At 42.7% G+C, this 19,506-nt stretch overlaps 2 protein-coding genes across 2 annotated transcripts; one reads left to right on the top strand and one right to left on the bottom strand.

The window, feature by feature from the left end:
- Positions 1–525: 525 nt before the first annotated feature.
- On the bottom strand, positions 526–16,797 carry gabra6a (gamma-aminobutyric acid type A receptor subunit alpha6a; the record flags this gene model as incomplete). The annotated part of the gene is made up of 10 exons (XM_083785776.1): positions 526–550; positions 3,050–3,297; positions 9,246–9,511; positions 9,668–9,820; positions 12,565–12,708; positions 12,859–12,941; positions 13,569–13,786; positions 15,161–15,228; positions 15,803–15,900; positions 16,781–16,797. The coding sequence occupies 10 exons, from the start codon at positions 16,795–16,797 to the stop codon at positions 526–528; spliced, it is 1,320 nt and encodes a 439-aa protein (XP_083641902.1).
- nudcd2 (NudC domain containing 2) lies at positions 16,780–19,466 on the top strand. Its single transcript, XM_083785447.1, has 4 exons — positions 16,780–16,984; positions 17,120–17,168; positions 17,536–17,687; positions 18,802–19,466. The coding sequence occupies exons 1-4, from the start codon at positions 16,796–16,798 to the stop codon at positions 18,883–18,885; spliced, it is 474 nt and encodes a 157-aa protein (XP_083641573.1). The 5' UTR covers positions 16,780–16,795; the 3' UTR covers positions 18,886–19,466.
- Positions 19,467–19,506: the final 40 nt, after the last annotated feature.

Here is a 19,506-nt window from a genome sequence, read left to right as displayed (position 1 = left end):
TGTGTGTGTGTGTGTGTGTGTGTGCGACTGCATGCGTGCGTGGGTGCGTGCGTGTGTCTTATGTGTTCCCACACGTAGGCCTGCATAAGTTATAGGATAAACCGTTATTGATTCTCCCCCAGAATTAAATGCAGGTGTCACAGCAGCAACAGCAGTGAGAATGAAACACAGGAGGGGTATACAGGTGAGATGTGACACAGAACCAAAGAATACAAAATAAAAATAAAGATCCATGTGTGTGATGATGTGAGTCAGGGGCATCTAGGAGTGGCGGCCAGCTCCTCAGTGACTGATCCCAACAGAAGTGGACAGTGGTCACAGGCTGTGAAATGAACAGAGATGTGACGCGCGAACGAATGAGTTTCTGATTCATTTCCTCTGTCGGATGGAAGCAGAGCGAATGCTGAGTGCTTGTTCACGGGGCGAAGATGAATGGATAGTGAAGCTCTCTGGGATGATGATGATGATGATGATGATGATGATGATGACGATGATAGCAACATGACCAGCATGCACATCCACCTGCTATTTAGGGGATAGGTCCCTCCATCTGTAAAGGACAGCACACACAACACAAGTTACACAACACAAACAAAAATGAAGATTGAGACCTTTGTTTTTCCGTTTGTTGTTTCTTAACCACTTGAACCCTAGCATCCCAATTCTAGGGCAAACATTCTGCAAAAATAGCCAATCTACAAGCTCATCATTGTGAGCTTGTAAATCTGCGATTTTCGACCGAAAATATTTGGTGAGGATGGATGGATGGTTTGACCTATTCAACTATATGGTTTAAGTGGTTAACCGCTGACACTGTTTTTCCTGTGTCCTGTTATGGTTATATTCCTCAAGAGTACAGCCATAAATGAGGCAGAAATAGGTAAAGAGAGCAGAGATTCCTGCCCAGGCCGTCGCCCCCATTCCTCTGTAGAACGTGATAAACAAAACAACCATAAAAATGCTCTGACAGGAACATGAGAGCCATGATGAGCAGATTTGCACTCCCCGCTGTTACGTAACAGATCTCTCTCTCTCTCTTTTTCTCACCCTCTCTCTCTCTAGTTCTCTCTCTCTCTCTCTCTCTCTTTCTCTTTCTCACCCTCTCTCTCTCTCTAGTTCTCTCTCTCTCTTTCTCAGACACAGAGCTTTGTGTTCTATAAGTGGCTCAGTTATAAGACGGGATGTGAACGATTGCGTTTCATGTGGTTAATATACAATGTAACCAGCGGTGTGGTTTTGTGCTGTGAAAGAGAAACAACATTATTATTAACATATCTGGGATTTTTGCCAGCCCTCAGGTAAACCTTATATGAAAGAGAGTAGTGCTTGACTCACATTATTTCGTCACAATTTAATTGAGCAGCCAGGCCGTCCGTATTGAAAATCTGTGATGATAAAAGCCACAGTGATTGCTTCAATGCAGCAGCATTGCCACCTAACATTATTCTTTTTTTTTGTCTACAACTCCTGGGGCTGTTTCAGCATCAGAAATTATTCATGTCTTTACTGCATAGATAAAAGACTTTGACAAAAAACTGTGGGTAGTTATTGTTCCACTGAGCTATCATAATTAGAACAGAGAGAGGAATATGTTCGGTTTTGTGTCTCTTTGTGAAAAGCAGAAAATACAGATCCATCTATAGTCTATAGTCCTTTTCCACAATCATGTAAGGTTTTCCTTTTAGCATCCTGAATAAGCTCTTTCAAAATGCTGTGTTGCCAGATATACTGTAACTGCTAGCTTGGAATGTTACCATCAATGCTATGCTTCATTGTCTCCACCAGGCCGAAGGCATGGGGGGAGAGTATGTTTTGCACTCCGTCCGTCCGTCCGTGTGTCCGTCCGTGTGTCCGTGTGTGTGTCCGTGAGCAGCTAATCTCGGCCACCGTTAACCCGGTGCACACACACTCCCTGGATGCCAACAATGAACCTCTGCCCCAAACTTTCCAGAACGGCCTGTTATAGCGCCACCAGGAGGCCGCTTTGTGCAAAACAAGCTTTTGCACAGTACACCTACAGATTTTGTCCAAACATCGCGCAAATTGGTACACAGTCTCTCTAGAGCCATTCAACGAAACCAGTCTTTCAGATTTCTCAGACTCCATCCTGATTGGTTAAGATTGGCTTCCAAAGTTCACAGGAGTGCTCAGTTTCAAACAAAATGCTGCAAATCATGAACACATCGCGTGATTTCCGTGAAATTGTGCACGCACATTCCCACTAGGCCGAGGAAGAAATGCCACATTAACAATTTCAACTCAGCCTCAAGGTGGCGCTATAACTGGCCGAAAAGTGTTTTTACCTCTAACTGCACGGATCTGTGGATAACTTTGTATGCCAACTCCCTAGTTTACTTTTGTTGCCCTTTTATCCAACCACCAGATGAAGGCAAGCTGCAATGTCCTACATTCCTATCCTGGTGGAGACCTGTGCCCAGAAGGGCACTTTTTCTAGTTTAAAAATGCTTCACCATGCTGTTGGCTGAAACTCCCTGAACTGGACATCAAAACAATGCATATTTAATATTTTACACATGTTCTATGTATAGAGCTGGCCAATGAAAAAAGGCGTTTTACATATTTTCACTTAAAGCAGAGTGCTTTGATTTCTCTTAAAGGCTACTATTACATCCAGACTCTCTAACAAAGAACACCTTCTTTTGTTGCAGCTGTAGTTTCAAGAGGTTCTTGTGTACTGTGTATTTTTATACCACCAAATCGTATGTTATAATATAGAGAGAAGGTCATGTTCATGAAAATAAATATAATATACATATATCTAGTATAAACATTGACATTCTCCCATCCAATCCTGTGTATTGTGGCGATGGCTGATATGTCCTCTGTTTATCGATGCATAACAGGTGGGTTGACACACCCAGGTGAGTCTAATTAATTTGACTCAGCCCAGGTGTGACAAGAGATATGCACACACGCACGCACGCACGCACGCACGCACGCACGCACGCACGCACGCACACACACACACACACACACACACACACACACACACACACACACACACACACACACACACACACACACACACCTTTGCTCCATGGTATCCTTGCCCAGGTAAAAGCACCAATAGAACAGGTTGAAGAGTGCAAACACCAGCGGGAAGAGGATACGGGAGTACGAGTCGATGGCGCTGGTTCCAGCCAGCATGGGGTTGGGGGGGATGGCCGAACCCTGTTGAAGGAAGATGGGCACCGGTGGACCCTCATCTGTGTCTATGCGCGGCATTTTCTTGTGGTTCTTCCTCTTCTTCAGGCCTTCCGGTGGGCTGCTGTCTGTCTGTGGTCATATAGGGACAGAGAGACCGTGAAGAAGGAGAGCCTTTGGAGCAAATGGTTGACCTTTAAAATACAATTGTGCTTTGTTTTGAACACCGCTGCAGTAGCATCCTCTGCCCCCCCCCCCCGCCCCTCCTTTCTATATACTGTAAATATACCTTTTGATGCTACTGAGTTTTTTGGTAGCATTATGCATTGTATTGTATTATACAGTATATGTATCATATGTAGTACTGATGAATTGAGTGCTTTTGGACCACAATGGAAACAAGTTCCCGGGAATTTTTGTGTTATCCTTTTAGCATAGTTTGACTGCACTGCTGTACTGTTAGCAAACTTGTTAATAAACTATTCAATCAATCAATCAATCAAACAGAAAGGTGAGAGTGAAGGCAAGTTAGGATTGTATCTATTCTGATTCCAATTATGCTTATCGATTCCGGTTCTTATTGATTCCCCATTTTGGTTCAATAATGGTAAAAAAGAAAAAATAATAGGTCACATGATTAGATAACAAAACTAGTTTCAATCTCGTCAAACACAATAGTCTCTGTAAAATACAGAGTTACATCAATAATTGTCAATAAATGTAATGAATGAACCTAACCATACGTTTATTCCATGACATCACAAATTAAAGCAGTCTAATAGTTAAAGCTTCTTGTATACCCAGACATTTTAATTTGAGTGTGTGGGGTCTCTGGTGGGATGGGATTTGGGGCAGATGGGAGGGGGAATGGGTACTAATCAATATGAATCCCTATTGATGAGCTTTGCAATCCAATTGCATATTCATGGCAATACACATGCATCTCTGTGCATCACACACACGCACGCACGCACGCGCACGCGCACACGCACACACACACACACACACACACACACACACACACACACACACACACACACACACACACATACACACGCAAATCTGGAGTGTTCATTTAACAGCCAGCCAGCTGCCGTCTGGGATTCGGAAGGTTCCAGGCTCCATCCCCAGTTTCTCTTGGCTTCATGTCGAAGTGTCCTTGACGAGGACAGGTGGGTATAATTGCACGGTTTCTTGCACCGTCAATGTGTGAATGTGTGAATGTAACACATAGCATAAAGCCCTTTGGATAAAGGCGCTACAGAAATGCAGGCCGTAACTCTGAGTCAGTGTATAAATTGATTTTCGTGTTCAGAGTTAAATTAACATCTTTGTACAGTCCATCCCTGCCGGGGTCTTGACCTATGGATGCAGCTGCATTTTGGAGTATTCAAGTGTGCAGGAACATGTGAACACCTCTCAGAACCCAGCAGTAGTGTGTATAATTCCCATGCAAAGTAATATCCTCAGAGTTCATTTATCCATTTGTAACTCAGAGAGTGTAAAAATGTGGTTACATTCGTACACTCTTAGTCATGAGGCATACGTTGATGACACTCGGCTCTCACACTGAGGTTATTTTTAATGCGTGGAACCATGAGACCTACACGTGAGATAGCTCCCAAGGGGCTGCCATGGTGACTTATTGTATTAACATAAAGCATAGAGCTACTGTACCTCCACAAAGATAACTGTACACATTAATATTTAATTAATGTGTGGTGTGCTTGAAGTGCCAGGATAACTCCTTGAAAATGCAGGAAATGTTTTTTTCTTGACTTAATAAAAACCATCCATGAAATGATTTGTTTCTTAGTGAGATGTGAACATACATGTAACTTTTTTATTTTTATTTTTATCCTGAAAAATCTCCCGTCCGCCCGTTAGTCACCCCACGCCTCCATATATGGTCACGCCCCGTAACATCACGCCTCCATATATGGTCACGCCCCGTAACATCACACCTCCATAAATGGTCACGCCTCGTGACACACACCTCCATATATGGTCACGCCTCGTGACATCACGCCTCATGACATGTCACGCCACCATATATGGCCATCTCCATATATGAAGATCACCACACTGACCTCATCTAACCCTGGATAACCATAAAAAACTGGATCATCACCTATATCTGAAATTACGCATATACAGGTATGGAACTGGCCAGCAACACAACTGACCTCAAACCCTTAGATCTCCATATATGGAGCTGACCTGTTCTGACATTCCATATGTTGATCCTTCTCCACCCGTCCTTCCTATTCTGACATTCCATACAGTATGTTGATCTGTTTCTGTTGATATTGTCCACTCATTTCGTCCACCACAAACCAGCATATTATCGCAATGACTAGCCTGTCATTAACCAGACTGAACGTGGATTCTATCACACATGCATTGTTAGTCCACGGTATGAGACAACCAAGACAACATCAAAGTTCAAATATAGTAGCCTAATGCACAACAAACACAAGGAAGCATACTAGGGCCTTTACTGTTCCTAATATATGTTAACGACATGACATCAGCTTGTGACTGCAACTTGTTCCTGTTCGCAGATGACTCAGCACTGGTGGTCTCAGACAGGAACAAGCTGCAGGTTGAAAAGGCCCTCAGCTCTGAGCTCGGTAGAATTTGCACCTGGCTCGCTGATAACAAACTATCTCTACACCTGGGAAAAACTGAATCCATTCTCTTTGGTTCAAATAGTAATCTCAGCCAGGCTGATGACTTCTTGATTAGAGTGGGGGACAATATTATCACACGAAAAGATGAAATTACATACCTATGTTCCATCCTGGACTGGAGGCAAATCTTTCCGGTGATAAAATGGCCACCAACGTAATCAAAAAAGTCAACCAAAGAACAAGATTCCTATACAGGATCTCACTGGTCAACAAAAACACCTTGAAGACCCTAACAGGAGTCCTCGTACAAGGTTTCTTCCACTATGCATGCCTAGTACCTCCTGGTACCACAGCACCTCTAAGGCCTTTAAAACTAGGCTCCAGACTTCCCAAAACAAACTGGTCAGGCCTCACTCCCCAAACCCACCTCACCCCTGCCCACTTTGACAGGCTGGAATGGCTTAGGGTCGACGACAGAGTACAGCATCTTGCAATGGGTCTGCATGGTCCACAAGATTCGATACACCACCAAGATACCCATGTACCTGTCTCTAAATACTTCCTTAATGTCAACGAAGTCCACACCCACAACACCAGAGGGAGTTCAAGAGTTCAACACACCATGTGCAACCCAGATTCGGCACAAACAAGGGACTAAATTCATTTCACTCCTATGCCACCAAAATGTGGAACGCCCTACCAACAGTCATTAGGATATGCGAATCCCTTGACTCTTTCAAAACCGCTCTCAAAGGGCACCTACGGACGGCTGCAATTCGAAACTGGCCCCCGTAAAATCTGAATCCCCCACCCACCCCTTTTTCCCCTCACTGTATATGTTTCTTTTCCCTTTTTACCTCCTCTATGATGATTTCCTGTTTTTGTATTATTTTCGTACGTCTCTAATTGTTTTGATGAATTGAAAATGGTGGGCCCTATCTATATTAACAAGTGAGAAGTTGTCACGTGGCGCAAAAGATGTGGCACTAGCCAATGAAAAGTTGTCACGTGGCGCAAAAGATGTGGCACTAGCCAATGAAAAGATGTGCCCATAGCCAATGAAAAGATGTGCCCCCCATGTGATCTCCCCTATGGATCTCCCTCTCCGCAGAGAAACTAGGGGGAATAGTGCCTCACCATTTTGCTTATTCCTTCTAAATCTCTATATTTAAAATATAGGTCGCTCAGCGAATGTCTTAGTTACATCAACATTGTTCTTAGAAAGTACTTAATTTGTGCCTAACTACTACGATTAGACAGATAGCGTTTGTTATTTCGCTACTGCCAGTACTTCTGATTGCACGCACAGTCGCACACACACACACACACACACACACACACACACACACACACACACACACACACACAACACTACCCTGTGTCCCACACACACACAACACTGCCGCGCAGATTTAAGCTGTCAAACCTATTTTGTTAAAGTTAAATATGCCACAGACACTTGCCTGAACTGTGCAGCTTATATATATACAGCATTGTCATATTTAAAAGGCGCTTTATAGCTTCTCTCAGCTCAAAGCGTGTATGAATAAGGAGATAAATGAACAGCTGACATCGGTGGGAGAGGATGTCAGCTGTGTGTGTGTGTGTGTGTGTGTGTGTGTGTGTGTGTGTGTGTGCGCGCGCGTGTGAGAGGGAGGTAAACAGTCAGCAACACGTTAAATTTCTACTTCTACTAAAGAAAGAGGCAGTGATGGAGCCATAAGTCCATATCCATAAATTCGGGGACGTCATAAATTGCGCAAAATACTGTTAAACATGACGGCATCAGCCTGCTGCATCCTCCTAGCTGTTGTGTGCTAAGCTAAATCATCATACAGAACAGTCAACACGGCATTGACCAGGGTTGCCGCCCACATTGACTGAGAGGGAAACAAGCAACCAGGTCTATGAAAATGTTAACAGGCCAGATCAAGTCAGAAAATAAATCTAGAATAAGCAACAATATTGCTGACTGTCAAACATCATTGTCCAATGTTGTTTTACAGCAGTGGTTCTCAAACATTTTCATGTCATGGACCACTAATATTCTATATGTATATATATTATATATATATATTATATATAATATATTATATATATATTTACTATATATATTTACTATATATACACACCGGTATATATACAGTGTACACAAACCGTATATCTAGGTGTGCCCCGAGATTTTTAGGCTATGAAAAGTGTGCCCTGGGACAAAAAAGGTTGAGTTAAGCGGAGCCCAAAAGGTAGATCACGATCTACCAGTAACGTCAGATCAGGGGTTTTGTCGGCCAGCGCCAAAAATGCTCCCCGACAGCATAATCGGAGCAAATACCGGGCAGTGTGTATGAGCCATAACGTGTTGACTACACTACACTACACTACACTAATAAGGACACATAATAATAACTAATAACCCATCCGTTACTACATGTGGAGTCAACTCCCGCAATTTCCTTCTTCCCATAGTGCGCGGCAAAGTAACTCTGGGATGAGCGGCCGCAAAGCGGCCGCGAAATTCTAGTTGTACACAAGTGTAATGCTTTATGGTGTCGTTCGCTCACAGTTAACAGTTGTTGTATTGAGTTGTACTTGAAATGTACTGTAATTCTGCAAACTGTTAATAAATCAATCAATCAATCAATCAATCAATCAATCAGCATTGCGGTATAAATACAGTTGGAATGTGCACACCAACAGAAGTTTCTTTGTGATCTCGGATGGAACATTAGCATCAAAAATAAAATGAATCCACTCGGAGCGCGTGACTTCTTCTAATGGGAGATGATGTAAAGATATGTTTTGATCGACACAGCCAACAACAGAGCTGGTTGAGCAGCCATTGTTACCACATTCATTCACAGATGAAAAGTTTATTTTACTACTGTGGGAGGGAGAGGAGAGGGGAGGGGGAGAGGAGCGGGGAAAGGAGGTGGGCAGGGAAAAGAGGAGAGGGGGCGGAGATTTAGCGGTGTTAAGGCCTATTCATAGTCTGGATTTTCGGTGGTAAGGTGACCACCGCTCCGGTGGTGAGCTGACCACCGGAGCTGAAATAACGTTGAGCGGTGGTGAGTAAAAACAGAGAGAAGGGCTGGAGCGGTGGCGGTGGTTTGCTCTTCACCGCGGCTCGTGACGTCATGTTGTAGTTCGGTGGTCACCCCACCACCGTAAAACCAGACTATGTATGAGCCTTTATACATATGTCACCGCCGTCCAACCATGAGCCGTTTTTGCATAATTATTCACAAAACTCCAGAAAGCAACGAATACACTGATTGTTCAAAGTTTTATTTTTTGTGTGTGAAATTGATGTCACAATCCCTTTAAAGAAAAAACATTTATATTATCAATAAAATGTTAGTGCTTTGCCAATTAATTGGCAAAGCCCGGCCTCACAGGTTTAATGGCTGGTTTAAGTGGATAATGTTCATGTGAAGTTTTGTGACTCACCGGGGCGTTGTCTTCTTCATCATCATCATCATCGCTGGCAGCAGGGACAGGAGCCTCCAATGCCCGCTCTCTGGCCTTACGCTTTTTGAAGCGATTAAGCTCCAGCGTGGCAAAGTAGTTCACCGCTGCAAACTCCACCAGGGCCGAGGCCACGAAGGCAAAGCACACGGAGATGAACCAGTCCATGGCGGTGGCATACGGCACCTTGGGCAGCGACTGGCGGGCGCTGATGCTCAGAGTGGTCATGGTCAGCACGGTGGTGATGCCTGGACACACGCACAGTCGCACACACGTCCACGCGGACACACGCGCAATCACACAGACAAAAACATTGGTCACCGTCCCCGTTGTCATGTCACTATGCTGTTGTATTTGGAAGAAAGAATAAGGTACTATATATAATAAGTTATACTGTACTATACCAGCTACGGTGCGTGCAGGGACCGACTCCTTGTTGATCCAGAAGGACACTTGTGACAGAACCACCACCATGATGAGAGGGACGTAGGTCTGGATCATGTAGTAGCCCAGCTTCCTCTGCAGGTGAAAGTAGACGACCATCTCCGAGTACTGACCTGGAAGCAGTGGCAGAAAGTAAGTAGAAAGTACATTTACTCAGGTATACAGTATAAGTACAATTCTGAGATACTTATATGGTACTTGAGTATGTCCATTCTTTAATACATGATACTTGTACTCCGCTACATCTCAGAGACAAATATTGGACTTTACACTCAAATTGAAAACTAAGTAAATAGTTACGTGGATTTAGATTATTATTACAAAACCTATCACAAATTAAGACCTAATATATACTTCAACTATAGCCGCTCTACGTGCTCACAACGCATCACAATGCGCTATGTTGTGACTTGTGAGCTTGTAGTTTGTCTGTTTTTTAGAATCCTCAGGGCATCATAGGCCACTTCAATGGCCATTTTAATCAGAATCAGAATCACTTTATTTGTCATTTTCCTATGTACTTGCATACAAAAGGGGGGGGGGGGGAGCGCAGTTTGTTTACGAGCCTCACTGCACTTGGGAAAAAAAATTTTTGGTACGTACACCACACATAAGCTGTATATACATGGGAGTGCAAAATGCCTTGATGGGACCTGAACACATACTGAACCAGCGAAGCAGCATATCAACCCATTTTGACCTGAGATCAGATTCTAAAAATGTCTCCTACATCCTGATAGTTTTCTGAAAAAGCTATGTTTCTATGTCAGTCGTTCTTCGATTCTTCAAAAATAGCAGACCTACAAGCTCGTAGCGCGACACTCAGTGACGCGCTATGAGCTTGTAGATCTGCTATTTTTCAATAGCTAAAGCATAGCATAATGCTAACACCAAAAGGGGTTCCCACCCAGAATGGGTTAACCTGGGCAACAAGTTTGCGGCACTGTCTAACGGTTAGAGTCTAACCTACCCCTCGATAAGTTAGACTCTCTAACCTATCGAGGGATCTCTCTATCATCATTGAAATCATCAGTGAAAATGTGGCCATGGTACTTGATTTCCTGGCATGAAGAAAGACGAGCTGTCACATAAGTAAAAGCTGCGGGGCGACCAATCATGACACTACTCTTTTTTTGCATTGTAAATTAAGTCCTAATCGTTCCCATAATTTGAGCACACTTTCAAATAGCTGGTGAAACGCTTTATTGTATGGACTGAGAACGACCAGGTCATCTGCACACTTAACTATCTTTTTTTAATTGGATACAAACGATGATTCTATCCAATACTTTGGAGAGGATACTGTCCAGAGGTCTATAATGCTTTTCAGTGTACCTGCCTTGTTTTTAAGGACAGGTACTAATTGTGCAGAGACTCTAAAAGGACACCATGAACCAACAGACCTGTTAAAACATATGGCTAATAGAGCGTCGCAGTCCCGCCCCCTCGAGAGACCCGGAAAATAAATCCCCGTTCATTTTCCTCATAGACTTATCAGAAAGTATTTATTTAAAGACGTTTACGCCGCGGACAAAGCCAACTCTTGTCGTGACAAATCATGACAACAATCACAATTCTTTGGGCCGAACAAATAATTAATACGAAAAAAACCGCAGGTTACAACACTTTTGTTGTTGTTTTTCTTATTTGTTTGGTCCAAAATATTGTGTTTGTTGTCATGAGTTGTCACGACTCGAGTTGGCTTTGTCCGCGGCGTAACCGTCTTTAAATAAATACCTTTTGAAATGTCTATGGGAAAAATGCATTGGGAATCATTTCCTGGGCCTGGCGTCGTCATGAAAGGGGGTGGGACTCTATAGAGGGCAGAGCTTATGGCTTGCATACTTGAGGTGTTCAGCTGTGATGTCATCAATGCCACATGCTTTGTTGTTATCTAGCATCCTAATGGCACCAATCACATCATCAGACCTGATCGTTACATTTTCAGATGGGTCAACATGATCCTCTGTGTTAATGCTGCCACTGGAACAAGTTGTAGTAGTGCTTTACGCCACACCTCTATCTCAACCGGTATATGTTGTAAGTATATTTTGATGAAACTTTTGTACTTTCACTCAAATACAATTATGAATACAGGACTTTTAAGGGCCATGAAAATATTTTAGCTCTCGGCAGGCAGAGAAAAGCATTGTGCGTGCACACGCGAGTGCAAGGTAAATCCATGCCCAGTGCCACGCCATACATCATTATAAACTATTAAAAACATGTACTGCACTCAAGAAACATTTTGGTGGACACTGCCCCTAACAGTATGTCTTCTTCCAGAAATGACCTTGTATGACCTTCAACCAGGGGCAGTGCTGGAGGCATACTGTATCTATATGGATATGAGCCAATAAGACCGCCACGAGATGCACGTCACAGAGACATGTGGGTGGGGGAGTGTCGAGGGGTAGGTGGTATTTGGGGATGGGACGGGGACGGGGGGTGTGGGGGGAATTGGGAAAACAGGATAGAGTGAAGAGAAGTGAGGAAGAGGAAAGCAAATGGGAAATGAAGGATGGAATGTGGGGGCGGGGAGAAAGAAAGACTATGTGCAATGTCACCACACGTTAACAGTGCACACACACGCACGCACGCACGCACGCACACACACAGACACATACATAGTAAATACAGACAGAATACTCTTGTTTCTCTCTTGTCTCTGCAAAACCTTTGGGAGTCCCCTGGGACGTGTGAGGTCCACAGCAGGGAAACACCCCTCTCTCTCTCTCTCTCTCTCTCTCTCTCAGATTTTCAACTGAGAAGCAACATAACACTGATCATTTCAAGGTGCTCTGAACCAAACAGTAAGACACTTGTTTCAAATCGAGTGATTTGCTTTAAGCCTTACCTGTGGTTGAATTAAAAACTTGACTGCCTAAGATAAGTTTCACCAGGTCATACTGGAGCAGACTCATAGACTCGGGGGGACAGTCTACAGAATCTTTCAGCCCCTTCTTCCAGGTGAAGATGATCTCACGGTTGGTGTATGCGTCTAGAATCACAGAAACATTGTTCTTTGTGAATGCCTTTATCTGAGGAAATTCTGTGGCTGAACACCTCCTTGATAAATAATAATAGTATTTTTGTTTGTTTGTTTGTTTTAGCATAAAACCATGTGTGTCTAAAACGGAGTCTCACTCACAGCTTCCAAATCGCAGGGGACAGGCGTGGCCGTCCATGGGAAAGTCATATAGGCTCATCGGGCAATCCAGAGTGACTGTCAGTCTGAAACAATCAAACAATCGCACTAAGATATGACTCATTTAATACAATTATAACATAGTTATTCAGAAATGTGCATTAGAGTTGTAGAGAGAGTTGTAGTATTGCAACATTGTCCTCGAACTACAATATAGATTGCGTACAATTCGGTGTACCGTCTGCTTCAAATAACATTATTGACACTGACAGAGTGTCAACCATTACACTATGTATCCTACCCAACATGTAGGTTCTATATTTCTCAGTGGAAGACCAAAGCAAAGCAAAAGCAAAGTTCTTTGTTTACCCAGGGAAGTGGACTAAGCTCGAGATGCTTGTTTACAGCCACGCCCTGCTCATAGAACATTTCATGGTAGGGGTTCAATGCCTTGCTCAAGGGCACTTCAGCGGTGGTAATTTTAACGTGCCTGTCCGGGTATTCGAACTGGCGACCTTCTAGGAAAAAGACCGCTCCGCAAACCGTTCGGCCACCACTGCCCATAGGCCTACCACACATATTGGTTAGAACATGCATGTATTAAAATAAGGCCCATTGTAGCTATTGATTGTAACTTTAAATAAAGAAATAGGCTATAGCTTCCATCTAAAGAACAACAGCAGCAGCATGAAGTGTACTGTACTGTACTGTACCTCATGGTGTAGAGAACAGTGCCGTTCTGCATGATGCGGAACATCTTGTTGGGCGTGGTCATGTTATGGGCCATGGATTTCTTGGAGTTACGGAAGAACGTGTCGGGCGTCCAGATGTTCTCCACCATCCTGTTGTTCAACCGAAGGATCGGGGGGCCCTCAAATTTCAGCCTCTCGTCCACCCACATCTGACGGAAGAACATGTCCATGGTGTAGTCCTGATGTGAGAAGACAACAGTGGGGGGGGGGGGCATCAGTGCAACACTCCAGGTGGGGTGCAACCTGAACCTACCCAACATGTAACACCATTTCATTCATTGTTTTAATTAGTCACACAAGAAACAGAATTATCAATGATCAGATACAACATCTTGGTGACATTGATAGTTGTTCCTGAGATAATATGACCATTTATCTAGGATAATGTTCGACTCTTTTTTCACTTTCAGTCAACAGGGATCGACTTCCCAAATTTGGGCATGACTTAATCAGCAAAGACTCTTTCAGAGCCATGCCATCAATAAGGTGAAGTGAATGGCAGTCAAACGGGGAACTCGCATCTGCTATTTTCTGCGAAAGCTTTCCCCAGGCCACAACGGATGCTGTGGGTTAAGTGGTCTTGTCTGGTTTAACATTCGAAGGATCCAGTCCAGCTCCTTATCCAGACCTTGACCTTCAAACTGCCAAAATTATCCCAGTTATTGCACGCACAGAGTACAAACACTGATGTTGGCCTACAAAGCAACCAAAAGCATGGCACCCCCACAACTTCAACCCTACAACCTCAGAACCTTCCCTAAAACATCTGGGACAGCACTCCACATGTCCCAGACTCTTTTCCCTTCTGGCTCCCAAACTGTGGAATGAACTCCCCATTTAGAACTGCAGACCCAATCTTCCACCATAGTCTGAAGACACCTCTTCAGAGTCCACATTAACCCATACCACTTGCTGTAGCACTTGCCATAGCCTTGACGACCTTGCAGGCTTACTGTCTGCAAAGGCTAAAATTTAAGATGTATGTTATGTAGACAGATGCCAGGTCATTTGTAGACCTGGCATCCTTGTGTATAGTTTAAATGTACAGATTATAGATTTTCAATATTATACTGCATATATACTTAGACTGTTGATAGCTTCTTGGTTTACCTGTTCCTTGATGACTGTTTCTATGCATTTTATGTATCACCTTGTGTTTCCCTTGCTTACTGTAAGGATTAAGAGAGTCTGCTAAATGCCTCAATTATTAAATTGTTGAAGCACAAGGGGCAAGATGGCCACTGAACCTTTTGTCATCACTCAAGATATAATTTATTCCCTCTCAATCCAATCAATCCATCATTCAGTGGGTCTCTTTATTGTTTAGCATAATGTCATATTGATGTTCAAACAGATTAAAGCTCATTAGAAAGCATGCAGTGTGCAATGAGGCTCTGTAATTTATTGCCTATTGCAAATCTATACACAGTAGACTCTTCAGTGTTCATTTAATGTGGACCTATAAGCCATTTAGTTAAATTTGAGTTACAAATGGAAAAATTAACTCTGAGGATTTCACTGTGCATCCACATAAACATAAATTAAGATCATACCATTTCAACGTCAGAAACGGGTCCGAAACTGGTGACGAAGATATCCGTCTTCACCTCTGTAATACCTCCTGCGAAGGCAATAAAGATGGATTATGGAAAGGGCCAATAAATATTCCAGGTCCCTAGGCTGCAAGGTCAAACGACAAGTATATAACATATACATTTTAGTATATTATATACAGTAAAAATTTACGCTCAAATATGTGGGCCCCTCAGCCTAGACAGTATAAGGCCCCTCCGGCTTTTACATTTAGATAACTATCATGTCAGGTTATGAACTAAATCCTACGATTAAAGGTCTACAGAGTACAGAGTAGACCCACACGTTTTCTTGACTATTTTAAGATACTTTGTTTACTTGTACATGCCTATACAACTTGAGTATGTAAAAGAAAATCCCAGAAAATCCAATAAACAGAACGTTTAAAATAAAAGGTGCATGTTTGACACATACAGATAGATAATAAACATTAACTGATGATTAACGAAATGCATAACTAATTACAATCCAAAAATAAGATTAGGAAATAGATCTCTAGTAAGTAACACTTGTAACAGAGTATATTTACGTTGTGTTATTGCTACTTTTAAGTGAAAATGTTAGTAGCCTAATTCTTCCACATTAATGATTCAGTATTGTACCTCCAGAGCCAGGACGCAGTCTGTTGTCATAACCATCCAATAGTCGATCCAAAATGCGCGTGATGTTGTCTGCATTTTGTCCACACACATGATCAGCACTGCAAAATAACAAATAGTTATCAGTATTGTCATTGTAATCTAAGCATGAACATACACTATTTAGAAAGCTCTTCACACAGTAACATTTTGTGTAAAGAGTAAAAAAAAGTGTTGAGAAACATAATAAAAGCACAAGTGTGTGATAAACATAATACAAGAGCATAAAAGGCAAGAAGACAAAAACAGACAGTAAAAATGGAGTTATTTGTACAAACCAGAGGAGAGAGATCAGAAGGATTGAGAAAGCCTTCATCCTTGGGAGCAGAGGTCAGTCTTCCTTTTCAGTTCTGAGAGAGACACATAACTGATAACTTAAAAACTTAAACTTAAAAAAAACAAAACAGAGCAACAGGCGTTAATGAAGTCTTTAAACGGAATTTTTAACCATGAGGACATGAGCGGTAGGAAGCGCAGAGTAATCCAATTAAAGGATTAGCAAATGCACTCTGTTTTTAGACAAACACATATGATTATAAAGCAGCCAAAATGACAGAATAAACACATAAACAAGCACTGAGCTCAATGACACAATTTTAGGGTGATCATTTTAAGTGACAAGAGATGGTCATTAAAAATAAATGACATTGATTGCATTGAGACAAACATTTAAACATAGTTGATGCATTTCTATGTAGGCTATTCAAGAATAAAGATGCATTTATTATGCTTTATACAGCATATGGTCAATACTGTAAATGATTTCTGGCTATATTATATTCATTAAAAGCATGCCTATTTTTCTTCCTTTTTTTTCTTTTTACCTGTTGTCGTACACATTTCCAACCAGCAGGTGGCGCTAAATGCCAACAACCTAGCTTACAACCAGGAAGTGACAGCTCCTCCAGTGAAAGAAGAAGATGCTCATTTTGACTACACAACAGGAGCAGCAGCAGCATGTCGGTTAATTTCGAGGAGAGGAGTGGGGTGGTCCCATGCCAGACCCCCTGGGGGTCCTGGTACCAAACCATGGAGGAGATCTTCGTTGAAGTCAACGTGCCGCAGGGGACGTCCGGAAAGGAGGTCAAGTGCAGTTTGAGCTCAAAACAGATGGAAGTTTACGTCAAGGGAAAAGAGATAATCAAGGTAAGTGTTGGGTGTTTTTCTTCACACACACACACACACACACACACACACACACACACACACACACACACACACACACACACACTCCTGTTATCATCCTATTGTTAACATCCTATGTTTCTTCTCTACTTTCAGGGGAAGTTTTTTGGGACCACTGTGTCTGACGAGGGGACATGGACTCTGGGTAGGTTCCATCACCCTTAACAAAATTACTCGTCAACTTTTACACATTTGATTTGTTGGAACAGTGGTTCTTGGTTGGAATTGTAATTCTTATATTCCCTTTTTGGGCTTACTTTAGCTGGTGAAACAAGAGTGAAATTAACCACATTCAAGCTGTAGTTTCTTATTTTGGACATGCCATTAGGTGACAACTTTATAAAATATTAAAGAGAACATGCTTGTGAGTTGTGAGCTTATTAGCTGCTATTTTTGGAAATATAAAATAGGGCCTTTCCTGATGTTGCTGGGGAACCCCCCTCAAGAGATGTACGTAGAGAACCACAAGAGAATAAGCTCTCAGTGACTCTGCTCCCATGTTCTCCCCTCAGAGGACAAGAGTTTAATCCGCATTATCTTGATGAAAGCCAACCGTCAGGCAGGGAACTGCTGGGGGTCCCTGCTAGAGGGCCAGTACGCCGCAGACCCCATGGTCCAGGACCAGATGCAGAAGAAACTCACACTGGAGCGCTTCCAGAGGGAGGTCTGTATGAAAGTCTCACAGAACATACAAACACAGATATAGAATCACAATTACTTTTCTCTTATCGGCCCTGCTATTTGCACGCCACATACAAGTGATCTGTTGCAGTTCTCAAACGTTTCCAGATAAAAGTTAAAGGATAGGAAAACATGATAGATTGATTGAAATATGTATTAACAGTTTGCAGAATTACAGTACATTTCAAGCACAAACTCAATACAAAGACTGTTAACTGTGAGTGGACGACCCAATTAAGCATTACACTTGTTTACAAGAGGGTCCACCATGTCCAATTTATCAAAACATTTAGAGACGTACAAATACACTTCTATATAGTCAAAGAACAGAACAGGAATTCATCATAAAGGAGGTAAAAAGGGAAAAGAAACATATACAGTGAGGGGAAAAGGGGGGCGGGGCGACGGGTGGGATTCAGATTTTACGAGGGCCAGTTTCGAATTGCAGCCGTCCGTAGGTGCCCTTTGAGAGCGGTTTTGCAAGATGCTGTACTCTGCCGTCGACCCTAAGCCATTCCAGCCTGTCAAAGTGGGCAGGGGTGAGGTGGGTTCGGGGGCTGAGGCCAAGTAGGAGCCTGACCAGTTTGTTTTGGGAAGTCTGGAGCATAGTTTTAAGGGCTTTTGAGTTTGAGGTGCTGTGGTACCAGGAGGTGCATGCATAGTCAAATAAACCTTGTACGAGGGCTCCTGTTAAGGTCTTCAAGGTGTTTTTGTTGACCAGTGAGGAATCTTGTTCTTTGGTTGACTTTTTTGATTACGTTGGTGGCCATTTTATCACCAGAAAGATTAGCCTCCAGGATGGAACCTATACAGCGAGGCTACGACATGCATAGATGTGAACCGCATAATTGGTAGCACATTACTTTTCTCAATGACACTTGTCTGTAAAACAGTGTTTTTATAATGTAATTTGATAGTTATGATGCCGTAGTCAATTATTGTATAATTAATACCTAATTTTGGGCCATTGTACCACGATGTTGCGCCACCAAAAATAGATCTGCAAGTCTAAATCAGGCTTCACAAGTGCTGACTCTGTTGTTGTTATCCAGATCAGTGATACCGTTATGAATTGGTTTGTTGTACTTCTTTGACAGAATCCTGGCTTTGACTTCAGCGGAGCAGAGATCTCTGGGAACTTCGCTGCTGGTGGCCCAGATTTCTCCAGTTTACAGAAGTGACTGGTGTAGTGACATCATCAACCAGCTGTTGCAGATGTTCTGCTACCTACTGACATCACTGAGGACATCTATGTCACGTGGAGACGAACTATCCTACCGTCGTTCTACAAGGACAAGCAGCACTTGCCTTTCAGCCAAACTGTAATACAGGCTGTCAAGATGAAAGCCATAACCTGTACAGTTCACAACATGCCTTCCAATCAACTTCCAAGTTGTGAAGAGGATTCAGGACACGTTCACACATCTACATCAGAAGCCTTGTAGTCAACAGTGAACACATGAGTAGGGGTCAGACACATACTTCCCCATATTGGGTTGTGGGCAGTGCCAGTTCTCTGGTATGTAGTTTGTTTGACTTGAGCGGTTGGCTCACTGAAAACTACAAGTTCAGTTTGCTTCAGACACTTGAAAGTGTTGTGGCCAAACACCGCAAGCGGACAATACCCGACGTTCCACCCACAGAACTGAAGACAACAGAATGCTGGCCCTTCTGAAGTGTATGTGTGACTGTGCCTTTATGTTGCCATGCTTGTTTTATACTACATAGCTAGTTGAGATTTATTCTGAAAAACTAGACTGTTTTCAGCAGTTGAAAATTGAAATGTAACTGCTAGTGTTTAT

The sequence above is a fragment of the Protomyctophum parallelum genome (genome assembly GCF_964188405.1).
Source record: "Protomyctophum parallelum genome assembly, chromosome: 16".
Taxonomy (NCBI): Eukaryota; Metazoa; Chordata; class Actinopteri; order Myctophiformes; family Myctophidae; genus Protomyctophum; species Protomyctophum parallelum.
This window is presented reverse-complemented; position numbering and strand designations above follow the sequence as displayed.